Source organism: Equus quagga, chromosome 19 (assembly GCF_021613505.1).
Source record: "Equus quagga isolate Etosha38 chromosome 19, UCLA_HA_Equagga_1.0, whole genome shotgun sequence".
Lineage (NCBI taxonomy): Eukaryota > Metazoa > Chordata > Mammalia > Perissodactyla > Equidae > Equus > Equus quagga.
The window spans coordinates 38,189,594-38,215,666 of NC_060285.1; the positions used below are offsets into that span (position 1 = coordinate 38,189,594).

A 26,073-nucleotide genomic window follows, 5' to 3' on the forward strand; every position below is an offset into this window, starting at 1 on the left:
CCCTCCACGATGACAGTGGAGAACATATGGAGAGTAGTAATGAAGCACTCCTACCCTTCCCAGCCAGGGCCAGGAGGCCTCCTGGGTGGAGCAGCTCTCTTTCCCATGTCTACCCAGCATCCTCCTCTCCTTGGGTGTCAACAGAGGCTGAGTGGGGAACCTGGATTTCTACCACCACCAAGCAGTTGCCCTTCCTTTCTCTACTAGAGTGGTATCAAAACAAACCATTAGAAAATTTAATGTCCTTAATATTTATAGGGCTATTCAAATGATCTATTTCATATTTCATATTAGGTGAGCTGTGGTAGTTGTGCTTTTTGAAGACTGAACTTATTTGCCTACAATGTAAAACTTATGTGTGTAGAGTTGTTGGTATTATTCCCTTGTTATCCCCTTGATGGCTGCAATGTCTGTAGTGGTTTCATTCCTAAATATTGGTAATTTGTTTCTTCTCTCTTTTTTTCTTTGTCAGGCTTGTCCGAGGTTTGTCAATTTTACCTTTTCAAAGAACCAGTTCTTGGTTTCATCGATTTTTCTTACATTTTTCTATTTTCAATTTCATCAATTTCTGTTATTTTCATTATTCTCTTCCTTCAGCATGCTTTCAGTTTATCTTCCTTTTCTTTTTCCAGACTCTACCGGAGGGAAGGAGGAGCTTAGATTATTGACCTTAGATGTTTCCTCTTTTCTGAAGTATACATTTAGTGCTATAAATTTGCCTCTCTTCACTGCTTTAGCTGTTCCACACATTTTGATATATTGTATTTTCATTTCATATCAATTCAATACATTTCCATGCATTTTAGTTTATGATATTTCTTTATTTCTCTTGAGACTTTTTGGCAAATGGATTATTTAGAAGTACCACTTTTTGCTTCCTCTTTTTGTTCTTCTTCTTCTTCCCAAAGCCCCAGTAGATAGTTGTATATGCTAGTTGTAGGTCCTTCTGTTCTGCTATGTGTGATGCTGCTTCAGCATGGCTTGGTCTGCTCATGGCTTGGCCTCAGCTAGGTCTGCTCCCAGGACCCGAACTGGCAAAGCTCTGGGCCACCAAAGCAGAGCACACAAACTCAACCCCCTGGCCATGGGGCTGGCCCCCTAAACATAACTTTAAAATTCCCCCAAAATAGATCTCCTGGCCCAAATATTACCACTGGAGGACTCCATCAAATGTTTAAAGAAGAATTAACACTACTTCTATACAAGTTCTTCAGGAAATTAGAAGAAATTCATATGATGAAGATAGTATTACCCTGATACCAAAATTAAACAAAGACAGTGAAAAAAAGACCCCACAGAACTATAGACCAATATCCCTCATGAATATAGATGCAAAATCCTTAACAAAATATTGGTAAAGAGAAATAAGTAATATGTAACAGGAAGTATGCCCCATCAGTAAAACAAAAAGACAACCTACTGAATAGGAGACAATATTTGCAAATAGTACACCTGATAAGGAGTTAACATCAAAAATATATGAATAACTTATACAACTCCATATCAAAAAAACAAGCAATCTTATCTAAAAAATAGGAAGAGGACCTGAATAGATATTTTTCCAAAGAAGACACACAGATGGCCAACAGACACATGCAACGATGCTCCACATCACTAATCATCAGGGAAATGCAAATCAAAACCACATGAGATGTCACCTCACACATGTTAGAACAACCATATCAAAAAGAAACCAAAAAATAAGTGTTGATGAGGATGAGAAGAAAAGGGAACCTTTGTGCACTGCTGGTAGGAAGGTAAATTGGCGCAGCCACTATAGAAAATAAGTCTCCTCACAAAATTAAAAACAGAACTACAATATGATCCAGTAATTCCACTTCTGAGTATTTACCCAAAGGAAAAAAAAACACTAATTCAAAAAGATATATGCACACCTATGTTCATTGCAGCGTTATTTACAGTAGCCAAGATATGGAAGCAACCTCAGTATCCATTGATAGATGAATGGTTAAAGAAGATGTGGTGTATGTACATACTGTGGAATATTACTCAGCCATAAAAACGAATGAAATCTTGTCATTTGTGACAACAGGAATGGTTCCTGAGGGCATTATGCTAAGTGAAATAAGTCAGACAGAGAAAGACAAATACTGTGTGATTTCACTTATATGTGGAACCTAAAAAACAAAACAAACAAAACAAAAACAGATTCATAGATACAGAGAACAAACTGATCATTGCCAGAGAGAGGGAGAGGGGTTGGGTGACATACGTAAAGCGGATTAAGAAGTTCAGACTTCCAGTTATAAAATAACTATCATAGGGATGTAATGTGCAGCACAGGGAATATAGTCAGTAATCTTGTAAGAACTTAGTACAGCGACAGATGGTTACTGGACTTACTGTGGTGATCATTTTGTAATGTATATAAATGTCGAATCACTATGTTATACACCTGAAACTAATATAATATTTTACATCAACTATACTTCAATTAAAAAAAAAAGTACACCATGATCAAGTGAGGCTGATTCCAGAGACCAAAGGCTTGTTCAGTATTCGAAAATCAATCAATGTAATCCACCATATTAATAAGCTAAAAGAGAAAATCTCATGAACAGGTCAATCAACACACACACACACACACACACACACAAAGCATTTATATAACGTTCTTTGACAAAATTATAGAAAATGAATAAATTAGTGGTAGTCAGAGGGTTAAGACGAGGGAAGGTACAAGGAGGGTGGGCAGGAATTGAGTGTGGCCATAAAAAGGCAACATCAAGGATTATTCTTGTGGAAATGTTCTCTATTTTGATTGAATCGATATAAATATGGTGGTTGTGATAATGTACTATGGTTTTACAAGATGTTACCCTGGGGGAAGATGGCTAAAGGAAACACTGTATTTCTCTGTATTATTTCTTATAACTGCATGTGAATCTAAAACTATCTCAAAATAAAAAGTTTAATTAAAAAATATATTCCCGGAACACATGCCTTTCTTAGATATTTTCCCGCATAATTGTCTAAAAATAATTTTGAGGCTCAAAATCTCTACTTAAGGCATCCAAAGTATGCACACTGAGTGTTTACTGTGTGCCTATCACTGTTCTAGGCCTGTACATTGATTGACTGATTCATTCATTCTTTCCTAATATATTTGTTGGGTATCACTGTATGCTAGACACTTTTCTGGGCACTGGAAATAGTATGAAGTACACAAAGAAAATCCCTGTCTTCGTGGAGCATGATCCATAGACAACGACACACATAATAGAGAAAAGTAAATCAAGAAAGGGGAGTAGAAAATTCTAGCTGGAAGGAGGTTTAATCATAAATAAGTCAGATTCGCTTTAAAGAGATGGCATTTGAGGATAAATTTGAGTATATGGTGGAGGAGACATATACATAAGTAGGGAAGAGAATGCTGGCTTGAAAAAGGGCCTAGGGGGCCACTGAAATGACTGTGGATTTTATTCTTTGTGACTTGGGAGGCTAATAAATATATAATGAAAAAATCCTTCTCCATCTAAAGAAATTACTGAAGAGTTTTAGGAAACCAGCCAAAAGACAATCACTATTTTTAGAGTTACATTGTTTCCTACTCTAAATTTAGCAGTTCCAAATTTTCGATTATATTACATCCAAAGTTGTGCTACAATTACACAAAACTAAGGGCGGAGTAAGGTCCACTGTAGTTATTCAACCTCCCATCCTACACTCCTTCCACTACAATACCCTCTGCTCTAGTCAGGCTTCCATCTCAGCCTGACCCCTTGTACTACATATTACATTCCAATTCCCCTTTACATTTCAATGTAAAGGAATATTGCATTCCTTTATTCCACTGTGTGTTTTCTCTTGTTGTATCTTGGAATTCCTTTTCACTCTCTTTTATCTATTAATCTCACTGTTTTCCTTAATAGTGATGGTGGCATAGGGTAGCTTACCATGAACGCTTTAGCCTACCCATAATCTTCAGATCTCCCTAACCTTCACCATCTAAGATAGCTCAAATAAAAAAAAATCTTCGGGCTGGCCCCATGACAGAGTGGCTAAGTTCCTGTGCTCTGCTTGGCTGGCCCAGGGTTTCGCTGGTTCATCTCCTGGATGTGGATATGGCACTGCTCATCAGGTCAGGCCATGCTGAGGTGGCCTCCCACATAGCACGACCAGAAGGACCTACAACTAGAATATACAACTATGTACTGGGGGGCTTTGGGGAGAAGAAGAAGGAAAACAAAGATTGGCAACAGATGTTAGCTCAGGGCCAATCTTTAAAAAAAAAATTTGATGTGCACAACTGACATCTTCTCATAGTATATTGAAGAACAACAATAAAATGCATTTTAAAAACTTGGCTACTTTATTGACATATATTGGATCATCTAAGTAAACGTTAGTGTACCTGTCTAAGAAAATCAAACTTCAAGATCATATGATCCTGTTCCGATTAGTTACTGAGTCTAAGCCCAGTAGACTATGAAGCAATTGTGTGAACAATTCTGAAGCAACCAAGGAGCAACATCCACTTTATGTTCCACCTCTTCAACAGAGCCTTCAACAAAATACGTTTCTCCTGAATTCCTATTTGATTCAACCCTCAATCCATAAAATTGGCTAACATATTTATGTAGGTTTGTATTTAATTGCTTTATATTTGTTGGCTATGTCTTTACAATAATAGTGGAGTCATTTTCATGTGCAGAGCAGACATCACTAATGCCACTCAAGATTCAAACTTCAGTCTTGAAGCCCAAATGCAGAGCAGGTACATCATATGGATAAACAAGAATATATTGGTCAGAGCTTCACCACACTACAAGTATAAACAAGATACTTCCCATCTGATGTTTACTCTTAAGAAAAGTATAATATTTGACACTTAAGTTTGTATGAAAAATATTTTGTAAAATACTTGAATTTCAATGAGTAGCAATGCTAATAGCTCCTTCTTTCTAATCTGTGTCTGTGACAGGCAACTGTGATATGGCTTTTGTGCTGTCAGCAATTATTAACTGGTAAGTAGGATGTGTCAATTCACTTGCTGAAGAACAAACAAGATCATGCAATTTTCCTGCATGTTTGACTTCTCATCTCAACTCAGGAGATGGGTGAGGAGGCAACGTTAAGTGGCATGCAGACAAAGGGAAAAGTGAACTTAGGAATTAGTGCATTCATTTGCAACCCTGAGAAACGCTTCTACCACCCACATTCCATCTATTAAATGGTACTGAAGAATGGTATGAATTCTCACAAGTGATATAAATATTTCGTTAAAAAAATAAGCTGGTGAATGAAGATCAGATTTAATCATAATCAAAGTTTGTCCAGTCATCACTGCACTGCCCAGAGAGGTCCACAAAATAGAAATCCTAACACAGAGCATAACAAATACATTTCTTAAATAGTTCTTAGGGGAATGGTGCTCAAGGCTTTGCAGAAGGATTGCGAGTTTACATAAATGCTATGAAACAACACAGGGATATTTAAAAGAAGCAAAAGTAGGCGAAAAAAAGGGAAACAACACATTCTCATTCAATCACACTGTACCATTAATATATTAGCCAGCTGAGTGGATACCCAGTGGGTCCTTACAGGTGGCTGATACCTCCCATTGGACAAAAAGCTAATAAAGAAATCAGTGCTGAAAAGAACATTCCTAAAAACCACAACTGCATATTTCACTTTCTTTCAATTAAGTTTTGGGCAACTGAGGGATTTAACTTGTTTTTCTCTTGTGATTTTAAGTTACTGAACTTGAAAGAGCTTTGAATAAATCCAAACTGTAAAATTATCTTCCAGAACAAAGAATAAGTTTCTAAAACTCAATATTAAATCACCACATCGACTAAGATTTGAAAATAATATGGATAAATGAGTGTGTTTTGAACTAATTTGAAATTCTAAAATTGTCTTGCAAGCACATGAACTTGCTGTAATATTTTTATTGGTACATGTGATATATTTTGACATAAAAAGCTGTTAAAAGAACCAAGCTTTGGGGCCTTCATCTCTCTTTGCCCTATTCCAACATGTCTGACTGTGACAATGGAACCAGTTTAGACAGCAAACACTAATCTCCTCATAAATTCAATTGTCATGAGGTATGTTTAACTGTGCCCAGATATGACCGAGTTTACACTGAAAAAAACACCCAATAATCCCAGGAAGGAATGTTAAAGTCAGACACTAGGCAGTGAGAGAGTGAGCCAAATTTGATTTTACTTTATGTCAAAAATAAGTACAGAGTCAGTGACTCAGAGCTGACTATACTCTGTGACTAATCTTAGACCACCATAAATTAGAAGTTTGCAACAGCTATAAAACTGTTCATTCTGAACAATGAAGCTCCAGTTCTTACTAATGTCTCATCAACAAACAATTCATGTGAACCAAGATGAAAACAAATTATTTACCTAGTAAGATTGTAATCATAAATATAATCGCATACTAGACCTGAAACAATTTTAAAGATGAAAAAATATTTAAATATTTTTGAAGCAGCAATTAATACTCATGTTTAATATGAATGACTCTCCTTAATTAAAAAAAAAAAGAACTTTTACATTAACCTGCGAGAACATATCTATAATTTTTGCCTGATGGAAATGCAGAAATGCTATGTTGCAATGGAGTAAAAACCCTTATGAAAAATGATGAATTACTTAAGAAAACTTACTTCTTTCTTATACAAACATTTGAGTGCCTATAATGCCCCAGGCTCTCTGCTAGGAACTGTGAGCAAAATCAAAACAAATAAGATAAGAGTCCTCACTAGCAAAGAGTTTACAGAGGAATAGGGCAGTTCTCAAATTTCGGCACTGTATTACCCACCTATCTTGTTTAAGTGAAGATTTGTGAGTCTTAATTTCCGGATTCTGATTCCATAGGTCTGGAGTAGGGCCTCAGAGGCGTGCATTCTGACTCAGGGAGTCGGAAGTCCAAACTTTGAGAAACACCGGTCTTCAGCGGTAACAGAGTGCACAGTACAATACAATATGTCTAGTATCTGCCTAATTCGTTGAATTAGAATCCCTTCGGTCTCCACTCATGTGATCTTTTTAATCCTGAATTCAGATCCAATTCAAATCCTTAATTAAAGGAGTTTTTTTACAAAGACCTGCACCTTAAGTTCAAGCACGCTACAACAAGGGCATATTGCTGCTTTCATTATGTGTCTCAGTTCCACCAAACGAACTTCTGCTTCACTCTTGTGACTAAGCAGTCACCTTGAGTACCAGTGAACTCAATAATAAGTCCTCAGCCTTGTTTTTAGAGTCCTGAACCTCTCATTTATTTCAGAATTATTGTCCTGTCTTTTATTCCCCAGTTTTCTAAGACTCAGATCCCATCCAGCGATCAAGACCATTTTACCTGGTGCTAGACCACCCTGATGTGGACCACCTGCCTGGATTTGAGCATATGTCCTTCTCCCAGACTCTATATAGCAATGATCTGCTGCCCACCCACTGGGGAAACACCTGTCACCCTTTTCTAGACCTCTCTGACACTGTTTGCCTGCCCTCACTGCTACATATCACCTGCCGTCGAAGTTCCCTGGTAATCTTCTCCTGTATTTCCCCAAGTCTACGGGGCATTAAAATTACCTGGAGTCATGCTTAAAAGTACAGATTCTGGGGCTTCCCCTCTTGAGGCTATGATAACAGCAGTTCTGGGCTGAAGTGAAGCAATCTGTAGTTTTAAAGCTTCGCATGTTATTGAAAATTTTAAAAAAGGAAGCAAAGCATTCTAATGGTGAAAACGTGTTGGGTATGTTTAAATAAGAGAATCTAATCAATTATTAGTCCATAGTTGTGCTTAATAAGTGTTTTCTGAGTTGAATAGATGAAGTCTTTTGTGTTGAATAAATGAAGTTTGGCTAGAGGCGTTGGCTATACAAAGAGATGTAGCTGAGGGACATAAGAATGAAAAGCTAGACAGAAGCCAGATTCTAATTAGTGATGAATTCTGGGATCCATTTTTTAGACAATGAGAATAAATCAAACATGTGGAGTATTCTTGGCTGTCTCCTACACATTGTGCCTTTCATTATCACTTCTATACTTCAGATACCCAAATCTACATGTCTTATCCATATACTTTAGATAATAAACTTCAACCACCAATGCATAAGTGCTCTAAATTCTATATTAGAGCCAATTCAATCAAAGCAAGTAGGTAGAAAAAAGAGGCTGATGGGCAGGCCAGGTTCGTGTGGGTGATAAGGCTACTTAGTATATTATTATTGGAAACTGCAAGTGTCTGATATCCAACGGGAGCAGCCAAATTGGAGAAGAAGGGGTAAATTGCAGAGCCATTACAGGAATTGAATTGATAAAATCAGATTATATATAGGAGAGATGGGGAAAGAATGACAGAAAACTGTGAAGCTTGGGGCCTAATTGATTATCAAGAACAAGCTTAGAAAAGTGAGGAAGAGAAGTATTCACATAACATAAATTTCATTTTGAATAAATTTGGGATTGATATGCCAACAGGTCCTCAGTTGAAATTTTCTAACAATTGGTGTGTGTGTGTGTGTGTGTGTGTGCAGGAGAGAGAGAAAAAGGATAAAATGCAGGAGAAAGCAGACTGATGGAGTAATGCTCTGGAGGAGACCCTGAGAGAGGATATCTGGAGAGCATAAATAACGATATGAGTAAATTATGAAGGAGAGCAAATCAGTATCATTGATGTTATCAGTAAAATGAATAATAACATCAAATATGGATGATGGGGGGGAGACGATGTTCAGAATGAGAGCAGAGTTTTCCTATGAAAAACTGATAAAGTGTAAACAAGGAATGGCTAGAAGATGTGGAGCAGCTGGGACAGTTAGAGACGGTGAATTTACAGCTAAGCAGGTAGAACCATTTCTATTTTTTCTAGCAATATTCATGAGCCAGCATCTAGCAAAACAAAACAGTGAAATCCTCTCAGAATTCGGAATCTCCTGGAAGATGAGTCACAGTGACCTGACTTGAGATATAAGGAGAAAGTGACAGGTGTTTTAAAAGGCATCCATTCCACTGAAGTCTGAAAAGGACGAGAAGGAAAGGATGCTGAAAGCAAGGAGAAGATACACCATGTCTTGAAGTTATGTGATTTACAGCCTCAAGGATAGAAAAGTCTAGTAAAATTAGGTGATGCTGATTTCAAAACAGAAGAGGGGTTAAAAGATGTTTACAAGATAAAGGATTTAAATGTGCCAGAGGTAAACAATTATGCCAATACCCCCAGTCCCTATTACAGAGGGCCTCTAGGGAAGTGGTGTTACCAGGAAGGAATTAGGTTTTCATTTATATGAGCAGTTACAATCCTGGAAGAGATAGAAGGATAAAGGAGATTATGACATAGGATTGAGCGCTGTTAGGAAGAATGAGAGTTTTCTTCTTTGTAGACTACAGCTTAGTGACCTGTATATTTTTATTCAAATAATATAAAAGATAAAGGCTGGTATAGAAGGAAATAGATGAAAGTGAGTCTGACACTCCAGCTACACAGTTCAGGGAAACATCTGGAATTCCATAAAATCAATTAAGGCAAAAGAGATAAATACCAAAAAGTTTACACATCCATTCCCTATTATAAATTATGGTAAAACATAACCCAGTAAGTTTGGAGTTTGCATAATGAGAAATAGTTATTTGTGGAAACACAATGAATCAGATTTTCTCTCTGTTTTTCTCCTTTCAATCTCCCAATTTGTAGAGAGGGGTCAACGTACTATACAACTGGCACTCAGGTAACAAATGAGAAAAAAAAGGATGTGTTATTTTTTTACATGTACTTCATATCTTTATAAATGTGCTACAAATAGTATTGACAAATGTATGACATAGTCCACAAATAGTTACCTGTTTCATGTTAGTTACCTGTTTCACGTCAGTTACCTGTTTCAGGGAGTGTGCTGACATTGCATGTACATTCATCACCTTCACCAGCTGAGGTTGAAGCTGTTACTTTAAACACATATGAGGTATTGGCAAGAAGTTTCATGAAAGTATACATGTCATCTTGGGGAGAGACTTTTGTAGAATTCCCTTCAACTGTTATCATATAATGCGTAATTACTCCATTTGCCTTTTTGGGTGGATCCCACTTCACTAAAGCTGACTGCCAGCTAGTTGCCATACACTGTATATTCTGTACAACATCTGGAACTTAAGAGATAAACAAATGCCCAAAGTTAAAATTTATAGACATGTAGTAGATTAATGGTTGAATTATGTGATTGCTAGATAAAATCATGTTTAGCAGTAGAGAGAGAATAAGAATTTAACATATCAACCTTTCAATGTGTGCTCAAAAAGTTCTTAATATAGGCTGAATCAAATGGCAGTTGGCCCATTTTTGACATTATCATGTTAATCCTTACAATACTGAACCAGTCAGAATATTTTCTGAGGCCCAAGCAGCAATCACATCCTCAAATCCTCTGTAAAAACTATGTAGCCTCAAACCCAGGCAGTGGTTGAAGCCTACTCTCTTAATCAGAAAGCAGTAGTCTTAGCAGTACTATATTATGGAAACTTTTTATTCAAAACATAGAGGCAGGAACCTCCCTAATGTGGCAGATCTGGGTCGAACAGTACTAGGAAACACGTAACCAATTTAAGGGTTTTGCTTTTATATTTGAATGGTGTCTTTAAAAGGATTGTGAAGACCTCATCCTTCAGTACCTTTTCAAAAGTCATCAGAGGGAAGATTTAAGCCATCCCAGTTTTTCCTAGATCCTCTCTGAATGGAGTTGGAAGTAACCCAACTTCTCAAAGTTCTGCTATGCCTGGTAGACCTGGTGGAAGAGCACTATCCCAGCCCACCAAAGGGACTACAGATCAGAGACTGCTCTTCCGGTGGAAATGTCTGATTATCCAATGTCCCCTAATGTTAGCATAGCTTTTCTTGTTACAGCAAAAAGAGGATGGTAGAAGGAAAATTAGCATACAGCCAGTTCATGGATTACAAATAGTAAACAGTGAAAGGAAATAACTTCCTGTAGTTATGCAAAACACAGCTAAAGAATACTCAAGTTTTATGCTAATGGGATGACTCATGGTGAGCTGCTAGATAGTTTCAGATGTGATTAGATGGTTGGGGCTTTGAGCCAAGTGATATCAGTTGGACCTCCCAACTTTGGGGAGGGGAGCAGAAGTTGGAGATTGAGGTCAATCACACTGCCAATGATTTATGATTTAAGCAATCATGCCTATGTAATGAAACCCTAATAAAAACTCTGGACATTAAAAAAAAAAGAATACTCAAGTAATTTTTGACTTGTTTACAGTTGTCTCCTCTGGCCTAAATTTATATCTTACAAATCCTTCTTCCACTGGATGATAAAGGCATCAGAAGTAAAAGAGAATATTTACAATATGTATGGCATTTAAAATTAAAGAAGAGACCACTTCTGGGCTAATCCAGGGTTCTGGCAATTAAATATCATTAATTATTTGCTTCCTTATTTTCAAAAACTTATAACAATATAGTCACAAAATGCATTAACAAGAGACAGTTGATAATTTATTTGTTTAGTTTATAAACCTAGTTTTTATGGACATTGATTTCACTGACTCTGTGAACCTAAGCACAATTAATTAACCAGCTGATATTAAACCCTTAAAGGTGAAAATTTTATTTTATTTAACCAATCAGAGCATAGAATTTTGTGGCATATTTTTATTTTACTGATACAAATATTTATTGGTTTACAGAGCACTGTCTAAAAGATTAGCCTTGATTTTCCTTAACTCGATATGTTAAAATGTTTTTTCTTTATAGGTTTAACATTTTTATATACTATCACTCATATATGATAAGTATTTCCTACAGCCATGCCTACCCTTCACTGGAGGTCAGAAAGTTGATGTTCTAGTTCAGTTTTACCACTAATTTTCTTGGCCCTTTTCATCTAATCTGCCTGAATCATGGCTTCTTTACTTGTAATGTGGGAACAGGGGCAGCAGTAGTATTTTTTGAGCATTTCCTGTGTCCAACATTCTAATAAGTGCTTCACATGGATCTTTTCAAATTTTTTCACAAACGCTTGATGAGATGGCTACTTCTAATGTGTGTTTCCTTTCAGTTAAGGATATAGAGACTCAGAGGAGACAGGAGGCTTTGCCAAGTTTATACAACTAGTAAGGCACAGAGCTTGGGTTCAAATTCAGACACAATGACATCAGAGCATGCACTTTATCCTGTATAAATACTATTTACTTAGCCTGTTTTATAGGCATGCTATGAAAAAAAGTCTCAGGTGTTCATAAATTAATGCAAAAATGATTAATTTATCAGTGAATGGTCTCATTTCAATTTAGAGATTTGCTAAAAACAAGAGGAAGTGCATCTAGTGGTACAGGGAAGAAATAACTAGAATAGGATCTTGTGTTCATTCAATATTCATTCACAAAAAAAAAGGAGGAAGAGTTGCCTTTACACATACAGTCCGGTCGAGAGAAGAAACAGTACATTTTTAAGCCACTATTAAATAGGTCCAAACGAAAACTATTCAGTACACAGCAAAGGTGAACTACGGCATGTACACGACATGCAGAAAAGTTGTTTAATTAGACCAATGGTATTGCATAGCCTTCATGGTCCCCTCCACATATTACAAATGGACTATGGGAAAGTATAGGCTTCCCTAGTGACTAGTAGTCTTCAAATGTCACAACTCATCTTCTTTAAAAAATCATAGACATTGTTTCATGAAAATATCAGTCAACCTGTTAAAAGTGACTACTGGTTCATTTCTCCCTCTTTTTCCAAGCTGTCTCAGATGGTACTAAGAATTAGGTAATTTTCACAGATATCTAGAAGCCTACTTTGTTCCTAAACTAGTCTTTTATTTCAACTTCCCCGGTTCGAAAGGAAAAATTGTGTGTATGTAAATATATAGAGATTTGATTGAAGATAACAAGACCCAGCCCAGCCTTAAAGCATTAAAATTTGACTTCCTTTTGAATGAACTATTAAATAATGATATTTTATCATGTAAAGGGAGAAAGGGAAGGGAAAAGTGTTAAACACAAAATGAAACATTTTTAGATCAAAAAACTGTGTCTAACCTGATTCTTGGGTTGTGAATTTTACTACGTTACTAAACTGATTGCCATTCCCGACTTTCGTAAAGGCACATATGCTGACAGAATAGGTGCTGACTGGTTCGAGCCCAACAAGTTTGGCTTCAGTTTGAAAAGTTGAAATGTTCTGAAAAGCAGAAAAAAATTCTTAGTCACAATGCATCATCAAAAATTTGTCTGTAACTGGAAGAAATATTTTATTACATCAAAGTTATGCCTTCTATGTTTAACCTGTGACTTAATAAGCACAGGCATTTTTAATGAAAACAAATACTAAACATGATTTGCTGCCACAGAGTGTGCTCAGCTGATGATATAAGGATGAACTGGGCACCCTCTCAACCTTGAAGAATCTCTTAATTGCCATTTTTTTAAAAGCTAGAGCATTTTGGTCTTTTTTTGGCCTCCCAGATTCTTACTTGGAATTACATACTGATTACTTCCTTTAAATTTGCTAAAATTAAAGTCCCCAGTTTAAATCCAACTTTTAGATGGTCAGCAATACTTGATTTTTCTTGAATTCATCTGAATTCATTTTTAAATACCCAGTAACATATAGAATGTTATTTATATGTAAATTAGTTTATTCATCAACCTCTGTATGCTAGGCACTGGGAATATAGCAGTGAATCAAATAAAATCTCTGCTCCTATGAAACTTAAATTATGAGTTTTCCCAGACAACTCTTAAATTTCTAATTTAACCTAGTCTCTCAGGAAAATGAGAAAAAGAACAAAACAATTATCACAGTTGCCCAAGAAAAGATATGCTTTCTTATAGAAAATTTTACCATTAAGTATAAAGTCTTCATTCAAAGGTAATTGTCCAACCAAGACAGCAGTTAAGATTAATCAGTTATCTTTATAGAAAGAGAAGACAATCTCCTATGTGGTACAATGTTGAGAATATTGCATTATATCTGACCCCAAATATAAACCTCTTTGATTTATTTATTAAACCTTTCAGTAGTAGAAATTTAGAAAGAATACTAACTCTCAGGGCGCTTACAGGTAGAATTGCATTTTGCATTAATCTCTTGCAAGTTATTGACATACTTTAGGGACCCACTGTTACGCTAATTCCTTTCCTTCTTTCACACTTACTGTTTACAAAGCACGTTGTTAGATAACCAGGAAATTACAAAGATATGTAAGACACAGTCCTTGTCATCAAGGAATTTTCATATTAATTAGAGAAATCCATAAACAACTGCTCACTGAGAAGAAATTAAACACAAAGCAGATAAATTTTGATTTTGGTGAGAAAGGGCTAGTACCCAGAGAAATGACTGAACTCAACAGATTATGATGAAAAGTGTCAGAGTAGCTTGTTGGATAGTGAACAGATTTATGCAAGAGTAAGGTGTAAGAGGGAGACATGAATGAGGAATATTTCCCAACATATTTACAAAAATGTTTTACTAAATAAATCATTTCTTTCAAAATGTGTAATTGACCTGAGATACCAGCAGACCTGGATCTGAATGATCTCCGTGTGGGCCACACTGGATTGACTGGGATGGCAGGAACATTGCCAGTGGTTCTGGAATTATCCTGCCTGCACAAACCCACATATAACTTGAAAGGATACAAAGAAACAAATAATAGAAACTGATAGTTGGGACATAGAGGTAGATGAAAACATGGAAAGGAAAATAGGATAACACACTGAGAGAAAGCTAAACAGAGGGAGGAAAGTAAACTAGATTTAAGAAAGGAAAAAGATGGCATGAGAATACATTTAAAGGAATTTGAAAGAAAATAAGACTATCAAAATTGATGAAAGAGAAAACAGATATAAAATGGAGTAACCAAAAGTAGTAGATTTTAAAGAAAAACTACTCCCTCCACTCCAAAAATAAATTATTTAATACTTTATGGTGTAAAGATATTTTTTTCTACAACTGGAATTTTAATGGTAGCATTTCTATTGAGAAAATAGAATGTCTAAAAATCTTAGAATATAACATTGTCATACTCAGGTAAAGGTGTATACTCATTTCATGCTTAGCCCTATTACAATGCTGGCTGGATTTTGTTGTTCTTTTCTTTAACTATGTATAACAACAACAACAACATCTACCACAGTTATCATATGTCAAGGATTGTTCTAAATGCTTTACATAGATTTCACTTTAGAATCCTCACTTTTTAATGTGTGCATCCTTATAACTCCTATTTTGCACTTGAAGAAACTGAGTTACAAGAAGCTAAGCAACCGCCCTAGCACAGCACCGTGGGTCTCAGAGAAAGTTCTAACCTGGGTAACTTGATGCCAGAGCCCTTGACTGACCACTATGCTAACGGTGTGGATGTTGATCACTGTTCTAAGGGGAACAGATCACACATCCACACCCACTCTCCAATACACAGACAGGATTATCCTAAAAATGTGATTACACGAAGAAAATTATTCCTTTTTCCCTTTGGATATCTATTTCCCAGTGACCCACACAGACAAAGCAAATAAAAAATTGGAAAATGTTAAGATTATTCCACGGACAGATATTAGAGGGCTAGAGACTTAGTGTCATTAATGTAATTTCACACTTCTGAGAAACAGAGTCTGCATTTACTGAGTAATATAATTCAAATTCTACTGAGCCTATCAGATTTTTTTTTTTTTAAGATTTTATTTTTCTCCCCAAAGCCCCCCGGTACATAGTTGTATATTTCGTTGTGGGTCCTTCTAGTTGTGGCATGTGGGACGCTGCCTCAGCGTGGTCTGATGAGCAGTGCCACGTCCACGCCCAGGATTCGAACCAACGAAACACTGGGCCGCCTGCAGCGAAGCGCGCGAACTTAACCACTCGGCCACGGGGCCAGCCCCATGAGCCTATCAGATTTTAAAGTAATATCTTGATTTCCAGAAAGAAAGTCACTGTTCCTTATGACATAACCTTAATCACTGCTTTTAATTTTTACTATTCACTTTGTAAGCTACACATGCTATAAAAATGATTTACCATCAGTAATAAATTGTAATGCATATAATATTGGAGACAATGTTTACTGCAGATTTTTTGCACTCTTCTTGCTGTAACTAAATAAGAACATTCCATAACGTACTCCATTTTCCTTTGGAAAAATAATAAGAGCATCTTCTTAAATAAATGTCAGTTAACTATAAGATATTTTGGCAATTAAATGCTAGAAATCGCACATGTTTATTTGAGACCTTTTGTTATATCAGTTCTTTGGATATTTTTCATTAGTTCTGGAACCTAAAAATGGAGGAGGGGAAGGGTGTTTAGCATTACAACTAATTAGCATTGAAAGGAAAAGAATAATATATCTTAAAAGACCAATTGGTGTAGGAGAATATCCTATCAGAGATCATCAGTATAAACACTTTTCTGAAAAGGTTAAAAACATTCACTTGGTACTTCTAACAACAAACAGAAATCTATTATATTTAAGGTAATAACAAGTTTTAAACAGCCTGAAAAAATTTACTATATACTTTCCAAAATTAACAAAACAGTGCAATTATTTCCTAACCGGTAGATATCTAGAAGTTACAAATTCTAAGTAATTCACCCTACGAATTATTCAGTTTCCATATCCGACAAATGTTTTCTGCCTTTTCCACAAGCATCTTTAAATTGTAGGAAACAAACAAGATATTCTTAAAAGATAGCCCTTGTTTAATTTAAAGCAATCCATTTTCCCCCTGTATGTCAAAAGATTTTACTTCAATTTCTGAATTTTTGAAATAAACATATACTGTTATAATCAACCTACCTTATAAAATACAGTGTCAGTTTCATGTTCATGAATTTTAAAACTGTATAGTTTAACAATACCGCCTGGAACAGGACTTGGACTCCATTTCAGCCACACAAAGTCTGAAGTGTAGTTGATTAAAGTCAAATTTTGAGGAGGTGCTAAAGGCACTGCAGGAAGACACATTATAAAACTTATATTCATAACATTTTAGCGTAAAAATATCATCGTGACTCTAGCTTCTCGAAGGCAATAGTTAAGAAAGATTTATAAAGTGATCGTGTTTTAATTTCAGAAATAAATGGCATAAGTTATTTTGTTTTTGTACTTGGAACTCAGTACTTCCAAATCAGCTTTAAATAGACACTTTGTTTTGAAGCTCAAGCTAAAAAAAGAACGTTCAGCAAAGTAGATGGATAATTGTAAACCGGTCACTTAGTAGACAATCAATAATTTTCCATGCTGTTCCTTAAAAAGAGAGAGCAAGTGCTTCAACAGAAATCATTTGAAGAAATATGGATTCTGGCTTACCTGACTCATCTGTGTAAAAGAAAAGAATACTGGAAGGACCGAGTCCTTTTATAGTTCTTGCAGCAGCAAAAAAACTATATAATGTAAATGGTGAAAGCTCTTCCAATGTTATAGAGTTATCAGAAGTAACAAAAGAGTAATTCTCATTTGGTCCTTGTAAAGTTAAATCATAACTTATTATTGCACCATTTGGTTTTAGTGGGGGATCCCATGATAAGAGAACTGAGGTAGAGGAAAGGTTTTTAAAATTGTTGATTATTGGTGAAGTTTCTGGGACTATAAAAGAAAAAAAGAATATTAAATGAAACAAAAGTGAATTAGCATTAAAAAGAAGAGGCTTTAATAATAATGGGACTTAATTTTATTAGCAGATAATTATTTTAAGAAATTTAGAGCTTATTGTGTTTATTGAAAGTCTAAGAACAACCAGAATCTGTATAATGATAAGATTAATGTTTTCTATCAGAAAGCAATATAAATAAGAGATCACCAACAATCTGCTTAATAGGCAATAAAAGGGTCCAGCCTACCATCCTCTTCAGTTTTGATGTGTAGCTGGGCAGTATAGGTATCAGAGAATCCTTTTTCTGTTGATGGAGTGATTTTTAATATATAATCAGTGTATTTTTCCAGATTATCAAAATACATGCTTCTCTCATACGTAACTAGAGGTGGTCTCACATGGCGAGGAGTCTGCTGTAAGCTCAGAGAAACATAGTAGAAGACTAGACCGTTCGGTTGAGCTGGTGGGCCCCAGCTTACGTTTATTGCAGTTGATGAAATGGACTCGTAAGTCAAGTTTCCGACAAGCCCTTCAGGTACTATGACAGGCAATGTGCAAAATATAAAAATTGTCAGTCACACTAAATAAAATTTAAGTAAATTCACAAACTGGAGGGTAACTGTTGAAATGGCATCTATTACATCACTGGCTCTCATATTATTTTAATGCAGATGTGGTAAACATCATCTATTACAAAATATCTTCTGAATAATTATATTAAAAATTACTCAAAATAAGCCCTGTCATCTTTACTATGTGTGAGGATTGTTTTATATAATATTCTCTTGGCTTTTCTTTCATATAATATGAATATTATGATGTGTATATATACAGAAATGTGTATGTATACACAGATATTTAAATATTTTGATAATGTATAATATCTAAAAAATATTTTTAGTTACTTTCTTCTAAAGCTTATCTTTATTGTACATATGAGGTCATCTAGGATCTCTCACCTGGAATAGTGCACAATAAGTGTGTATTATTCATGATGCTATAATAATAACTAATAAAACATTGTAGGTTGGTGAAAATCTTGAGAGAAATCTGTATTTAAAGAATGCCTGAAATGATATTGACCGCATATTGCACTAAAGCATTTTTGCTAAAGAATCTCCAAAGACATATCTCCACATATTTTATCCTGTCTTATTCTGTTGATTGACATGTAAACTATTTAAATGATTGTTCCAACAACAAGGAAAGCATGCATTCATTCCTCATAGTTATAGTGTCTGTTGATTTATAGTCCTCAGATAATGAACATGGAATTCTGCTCTTAGCAGAAGTTTAGGTCAATATCATTTCTCAATAACAGACTAGTCTTTAAGAAACAAATGGACAATGGAAACAACTACAAGAAGAAACAGGCAATGATCCATATAACATTATGTTCTCGAAGCTGAAACCTAAAAACGTTGAGAACTTCAATTATTATGATTTTCTGAATATTCAGCACAGACAGGATTCTGCAGAAGCCACATACAAGAAACTCCTCAAGTTGAAAAAAAAAAAAGATATTCTGGGTTTATTAGTCACAAACATAACAAGAACAAAGATGCTGCAAAGAGTCCTATGCAGATTCAAAGACTGAAAAGGAAGCAAGTTGCTCGAGGAAAAAAAATGTAGTTCCTAAAGCAAATGGATAAGTATGTTAAGTATTGGAAAATCCGTCCATGTATGCAGCAGCATTTTTCATGACTGTAAGCGGATGACTGTGACATCTTTTGAAGCAATAAAAGTGACAGAATTTTCATGAATGGATGATAACAGTTTTCATGAATAGAAAAGGCTGTTATTACTGTAATAGTTTTACAGCTATATTAAATGCATTTTCAAACTTCTATAATGACTAGTTAAATGTGCCTAAGTAAAATATAGATTTTACTACCAAAACATACAAATTGAAACAATTATACAGTTTTAAAATAATCCTCTTAAAAATTAACAAATGCTTTTTGTTTACATACTGTCTTGATCTGTGTATACTTGAACTGTGTCACTGCTTTTATTCCCATTTCCAACTGAAGTGCTTGCTGTTACCCAAAATGCATAGTAGCTGAATATTGCCAGTTTATCTATTATTGCAGATACAGTCATATTGTCAAAGTCATTGGTTACTTCATGGAGTGTAAAATTCTGAAAAATAAACATATTGTTGTAATTGTTCAGAATATAGTTTTAGTATACATAAACATTTCAAAATAATTATTATCCATGAATTGGTTTTCTTATTATTTTAATATGTTAATTTTTGAGGAAAATCAACATAGAACATTTTTATTGTAATAATTAAGCTGGAAATATGTTTATACTAAAAGAGGAATAGGTGATGGCAAAATCAACATGCAGAGCTGCGAAGAGTAGAAACACCAGGTTTAGTGATGAAGAACAACTGATGATCAACTGAAGATGCTACAGCTGGGCTGATCAGTGTCAGTTTTCTGCATGAAACATTCAAGTGTTTTTCAAAACGTTGACTATTTTTAAACAAGTTTGGGAGTATTACAAAATGTTAATATTTTTTCTTCCTAGTGATGAAGGAATTATGAAAGTGTTCACCTCTTTCTAAGAACACAAATGGTTATTATTAATCTTTAATGGGTCTTCTTTTCTTCTACAACCATGGGGAGAAATGGGAAGGCAGCTAGATGCACTCTCTCGTATGTAGAGTGAGAGAAATTTTCAAATTCTCTTGCTTGACTCCTAGTTAGATTTGTTCCAAGGCATTTTTTGATGATTAGGGAAGCTATGCAAACGTTTCTTTTCTTACCAAATTTTAAACACAACACATATATTCAAACATAATCAATTCTAAAATAAAGGAAAACAGACTTTAAAAAAATCACGTAGGCAAATAGTATGAATAACTTTATAATACTGTCCATCTACACCGGGAATTCTGAATCTCCCCAATCTGTACAAAGCTCTTAGAGTCCTATAGACATGAGTTCACTTCTGGCAGGGCAGCCCTGGATAAGCTGTCTAACCTCAGAGCTGCTCCTTCTGCACCTATAAAGTGGGAATAATCATTTCCTTTGCACCGAGAGCTTTTGAGGGTTGGATGATAGGAAGCACACAAAACACCACGATGTCTACACACAATAAAAAACCAATCAATAGTAATTACTTCACTTAAAAGATTAATATATGATAATCAATTTGGCCTAAATTAATAGTTAGGGTGGTTCTGCAATAGATCCACAAGTTAAATTCAGCAAATTTTTTGGTTCCTTTGCCAGTATGTGGTAGGGAAAAAGAGTGAGTGTAATAAAAGATCTACTTCAATTTTGTGATGACTTATTTAGGAACAGACAAGTTAAAACAATCTAACAATCTCACCCAAAATATGATCTGCGAACTTTGATACATTCCTGTACATCTACTTTACACATGGAATAACTGGCTTACTAAAGTATCTCTTAAAAATATTAACATAACTAAGACATAAAAACGAAGGAAATCTTGCCATTTGTGACAACATGGACAGACCTTGAGGGCGTTATGCTGAATGAAATAAGTCAGACAGTGAAAGACAAACACCATATGATCTCACTTATATGTGGAATCTAAACAAACAAAAACCTGCGCTCAAGGATCCAGAGAACAGATTGGTCGTGACCAGAGGTGGGGTGTGGAGGGGGAACAAAGTGGGTGAAGTGAGTCAAAGGTAAAGACTTCCAGGTATAAAATAAATAATTCATGGTGATGTAATGAAAATATATTAGAGTAGCATTTTGGTGTAAATTTTAATTTTTCTTTCTTATAGAATTTATTCTGATTACCTTTGACCTTGCGGACTGTTAAGTAATGAATTATTTTGAATCACCAGAAGTCATTCCTAATGAGCGCGTGACTTAGCATGCATAGACATGCAACAAATTTGAAATCAGATTAATTATCCAGATGATTATTTCATTCATCTATTTATTTTTGGAAAAAACAAGTCTTTGGGCTCCAATTATCTAATTAAGGCTTACTCCTTTGTGTATGCAAATGCAGTCAGAAGTTATTTAGTGAAACCTTTTCAAATTTGATTAATCAACCAGTATTCATTTAGCACTTTTTAATATAATAAAGCACTATGTCAGGTACACTGAGGAAATATGACATAAATGGATAAAAATTAAAATGTGAAAGAGTTAATACACTATACAAAATATTATGAGTAGCAATCGAAGGAAGAACAAGATGGATTGCCAAATAGTAGTAGAGAGACTAAGTTCCCTAAGGTATTATACTACAAACTCAAGTGCTCCAAAATTATAACTAAGTACCAAAAGTAATGGTGCTCTATTATTATAGTTTTATAGTCTTTCAATTAAAATATTTATTGGCAATAAACCTCTGTGTGATACAATACCAGAGGTCTTCCGGGGATGGAAAGATAAGTGTCACATGACCCTTTTCTTCAAAGTTGTTTGCTATGGCATAAGGGAGCTAAGACAAGTAGCAGATAATGGAAAGCAGAATGTGATATACCATGCATGAGGTATTCCACAAAGTTCTTCAGGAAAGAGAAGAAAGAAGGAGGAAAAAAAAAGCCATACACTTATTCTGCTATATAATTTTCATTTTGAGGGTTTCTTCTATTCTAGCAATCCAAAATAGAAGATTAGGTAGTGGAGATTTTGATGCTATATTTAACACGAACTTTAGGAATAAATTAAAGCACAGATGAACTTCAAGCAATATGAGAAATGTTTTAACATCATTAGCCTGTGCCCTCTTGCAGCTGTCACACTTAAAAGCATTCTTAAGATTATTTAATAAAAGATTACGTTTTCTAAGATAGATACATTGCAAGTGGGGTCAGATTATATATGCAGGTTTGAGTAAGTAGCTTCATAAGATCATGTTGAAACTATAGTTAGATGTTTACACTTGATTATTTAGATGTGGACGAAGAGAACCAAAATAGAATCACATATAAGCCGTAAGTAAATTGTACAGCAGCAAAACCTTTCCTAAGATTCAGAACTACTTTGCAATATTTTTGTTAAATGTATGAAAAAAGAACCTGCAATTTGAATGGCCTCTTTGACATCATGACACATTGTTAAATCTGTAAACAACATTGTGGTAAAAAAAAATAAATAAATTGCACTCTAATACCCATTTCTCTTCCCCAAATAGAGCAGAATAAAAAAGAACGGCAAAAATTGCTCAGCGTACAGAGTAGGAAAAAAAAAAACCAGATCCTCCTTTCCTATACAACTCCATTCTTAAAGGGCCTTGAGCAGAATGTAAGAATGAAACCGACCTCTGGACTTTCTTTTACCCACTGCTGGGTTAGTCCTGAGACAGCTTGCAAAGTTCTGTTTTGACCCTATGCGTTAGCCTAAACTGCAGTAGATACACTAAAGAAAGCCATACTTTAGTCCCAGTGATTACTGCGTGCCAACAACTAACTCCAGAGGCTAAATTTAGGTTGTTAGTCACAAATGGGATTAGGCAACTTGGAATAACTAAGACTTATCTCTAGTCTCCTGCTTAAAAGTATACAGAGAAATAAGAAAGGCCAGAGTCATAATCAACATGCCGTGAATAGTTTCTATCAGTAAGGTATGTATTCTGTAATTTGAAGTATTTCTTCTAAATTAGTGTTTTCCAAATTACATTCCAACGCTGCCCATTCCCAATTCAATCACAACCACTCCATTTTATCCTTTTCATATATTAAAGGTCTGTAAAATATTAAGTTTGGGGAAGTAAAGGAATTCTGCTGAAAAAATTAAAAGTATTTCTCTAAATGAAATGTATGTTAGCTATTTTCATAATTATTATCATTAGTAGAAAGTACCCATCTGCAAACTGTGCGACCCTAGAACCTTGTATACACCAACTTAAATAAGCACATTCTAGTGATTTCATTAGATCTGATATTGAGTAATAATAATGACAATAACCCTCCTGCTAACAATTGAAAATATTTTTAAAATTGAAGAAAAACATTTATGTTGTGTACAGTAATCCCCTATCCGTCATCTGCAGGGCATACCTTCCGAGACCCCCAGTGGATGCCTGAAACTGCAGACAGTACCAAACCCTGTATGTACTATGTTTTTTCCTAGACATACATATTTGAGGTGTGACGGCAAAACTAGCACAAATATCTTCTTCCTTCTTCACAATTTCACAGATAGAAGACTCATTCTTACCATAGATCTTAGCAACCTTAGCATACAATTTTTGTCTTTCCTTATTAAGCAGAGAACTTTCATCTTTTTTTTTTTTTAAAGACTTTATTTTTCCTTTTTCTCCCCAAAGCCCCCCGGTACATAGTTGTATATTCTTCGTTGTGGGTCCTTCTAGTTGTGGCATGTGGGACGCTGCCTCAGCGTGGTTTGATGAGCAGTGCCATGTCCGCACCCAGGATTCGAACCAACGAAACACTGGGCCACCTGCAGTGGAGCGCACGAACTTAACCGCTCGGCCACAGGGCCAGCCCCAAGAACTTTCATCTTTTCACTTAAAGGAATCACTTTATAGCTTCTCTTTGACAAATCCAAATTGCCAGCACTACTACTCTTGTGCTTTGGGGCCATTATTAAGTAAAATAAGTTACTTGAACACAAGCACTGCAATACCGCAAGAGTTGATCTGGTAAACAAGACGGCTACTAAGTGACTAACGAGCAGGTAGCGTGTATAGTGTGGATCCACTGGACAAAAGGATGATTCATGTCCCGGGGGCTGGACTAGGATGGCACGAGATGTCATCATGCTACTGAGAATGGTGAACAATTTAAAACTTATGAATTGTTTATTTCTGGAATTTTCCACTTAATATTTTCTTACTGTGGTTGACCATGGGTAACTGAAACCTCAGAAAGCAAAACATGGATCAGGGGGGATTACTGTACAAACAAAAATAAATTCTTTTTAGCTGAGAAATAATTGAGGGTAAATGAAACCATCGACTCTTTGGAGAACAATTCTTGGAGGAGTAGAATTGAGGGCCATATTTATATACAGGATTTTAAGTAGGTGGCACCTTCATTTTTGGTAATACATTGAAACGCACGTGCAGGTGTGCCTGCCTAGATAGAGAGAGAGCGACTAAAATGTATCTGACGTTCCTCCACTATAGTTTTCTGTTGCAATGGGAGTTTTATAAAATGTCTACGCATAATTGTCATTGTGAGATTTCTTTCTAGCATGCCAAGTCTATATCATCATCAACAACACTAAAGGATGGAAATAAAGAACTAGGAGAAAACTCAAAGTCTTACCTGCATGTAAGTACCTGAAGCATTTCTGTAATAAACAGAATAATACTGTATAATGCCATTAGGTTTTGAGGGAGGCGTCCAAAAGAGAATTATTGATGAAGAACTGAGATTTGCATAATGAACATCTTTGGGAGGGTCACTTGGAGCTATAAAACAAACAATGGAAAAAAAACTATACTTGTGGCTCCAAATACTGTCTGAAATGTCCTAAATTCTACCTGCCTTTGATAAGTGATGATAATTGGTTTTCAAAAAAACTTAAGAATGACATCTAATTAGAAGTCAGAAATGAAATCCATAAGTCTCACTGGGCCATCCCTCTAACAGGGCATCATAGCAACATCTAAGCAGAGGACAGATGGATTTCTTACTCATGAAACACTACCCCAGTTCTAAAACATGCCCACTGCCCTGGATTTGAAAACATTATAACAAATTTCTAATTCAAAATACATAATATGAATTCTGATTTATCTTAGAATTTTGAAATCCAATAATAGAGGACGAAAGCATTTTATTTTGTTTCATTTAACAAACGCGTAAAATGCTAAGTGTCACGTTCCATGCTGAGTGCATTTAAAATTTAAACTCATTTAACCTCACAAGGACTCTGTGAATTAGGTCCTTTATTGTTTCCAGAATACAGACAGGAAATTGAGTCACAGATTGACTAACTTTCCCAACATCACACAGCTAGGAAGCGAACAACCAATGACAGACATTAGGCTTGATAATGCGTTTTTATATTTAACACTTTTTCTGAGTAGGATATTATTTTACTTGCCTACATCCATTAGAACTCACCTCCCTCAGGTGATCGAAAGTTAACGACATTGCTTCTTGTTTTCCCAGCACCAAATCTGGTGTTAGCTGTTACATAAGTGCTATATTCAACATTATAGTCCAAATCTGAATACTCTAATGATGTTTCAGTTACATTAACGGTTTTTAATGATGATCTATCCCTGGAAGGCAAAAAAAAATTGTTTGAAAATTTAAATTTAAATTAAATGTTACATATATATTTCCAGAATGAGTACACTAAAAGCAAGCAACATTTATGCACATAGATTTATTAATAAAATAAAGATGCCACTTATCCTGAAATGCTGAAAAGAGTGAATTTCAGAATAATTCAATAATAAACTTCTTTTGTTTTCAAGTATATTCAGTAATTCAACCAAGTGCTAATAAGATGTTGATATTAGACTTTGCTTGGACTAATCGTACTAGATCTCTGGA

The 26,073-nt window shown here is 35.3% G+C and overlaps 1 protein-coding gene across 1 annotated transcript in view; it reads right to left on the bottom strand.

Moving 5' to 3' along the window:
* PTPRQ (protein tyrosine phosphatase receptor type Q) overlaps window positions 1-26,073 on the bottom strand; it is a 196,858-nt gene that overhangs the window by 102,232 nt on the left and 68,553 nt on the right. Inside the window, exons 19-26 of the mRNA XM_046646540.1 lie at window positions 25,636-25,796; window positions 24,832-24,977; window positions 19,568-19,736; window positions 17,842-18,132; window positions 17,312-17,587; window positions 16,799-16,950; window positions 13,041-13,182; window positions 9,864-10,133 (exon numbers count right to left, since the gene is read on the bottom strand). Coding sequence (XP_046502496.1) covers window positions 9,864-10,133; window positions 13,041-13,182; window positions 16,799-16,950; window positions 17,312-17,587; window positions 17,842-18,132; window positions 19,568-19,736; window positions 24,832-24,977; window positions 25,636-25,796 — 1,607 coding nt within the window. The remainder of the gene's footprint in view (window positions 1-9,863; window positions 10,134-13,040; window positions 13,183-16,798; window positions 16,951-17,311; window positions 17,588-17,841; window positions 18,133-19,567; window positions 19,737-24,831; window positions 24,978-25,635; window positions 25,797-26,073) is intronic.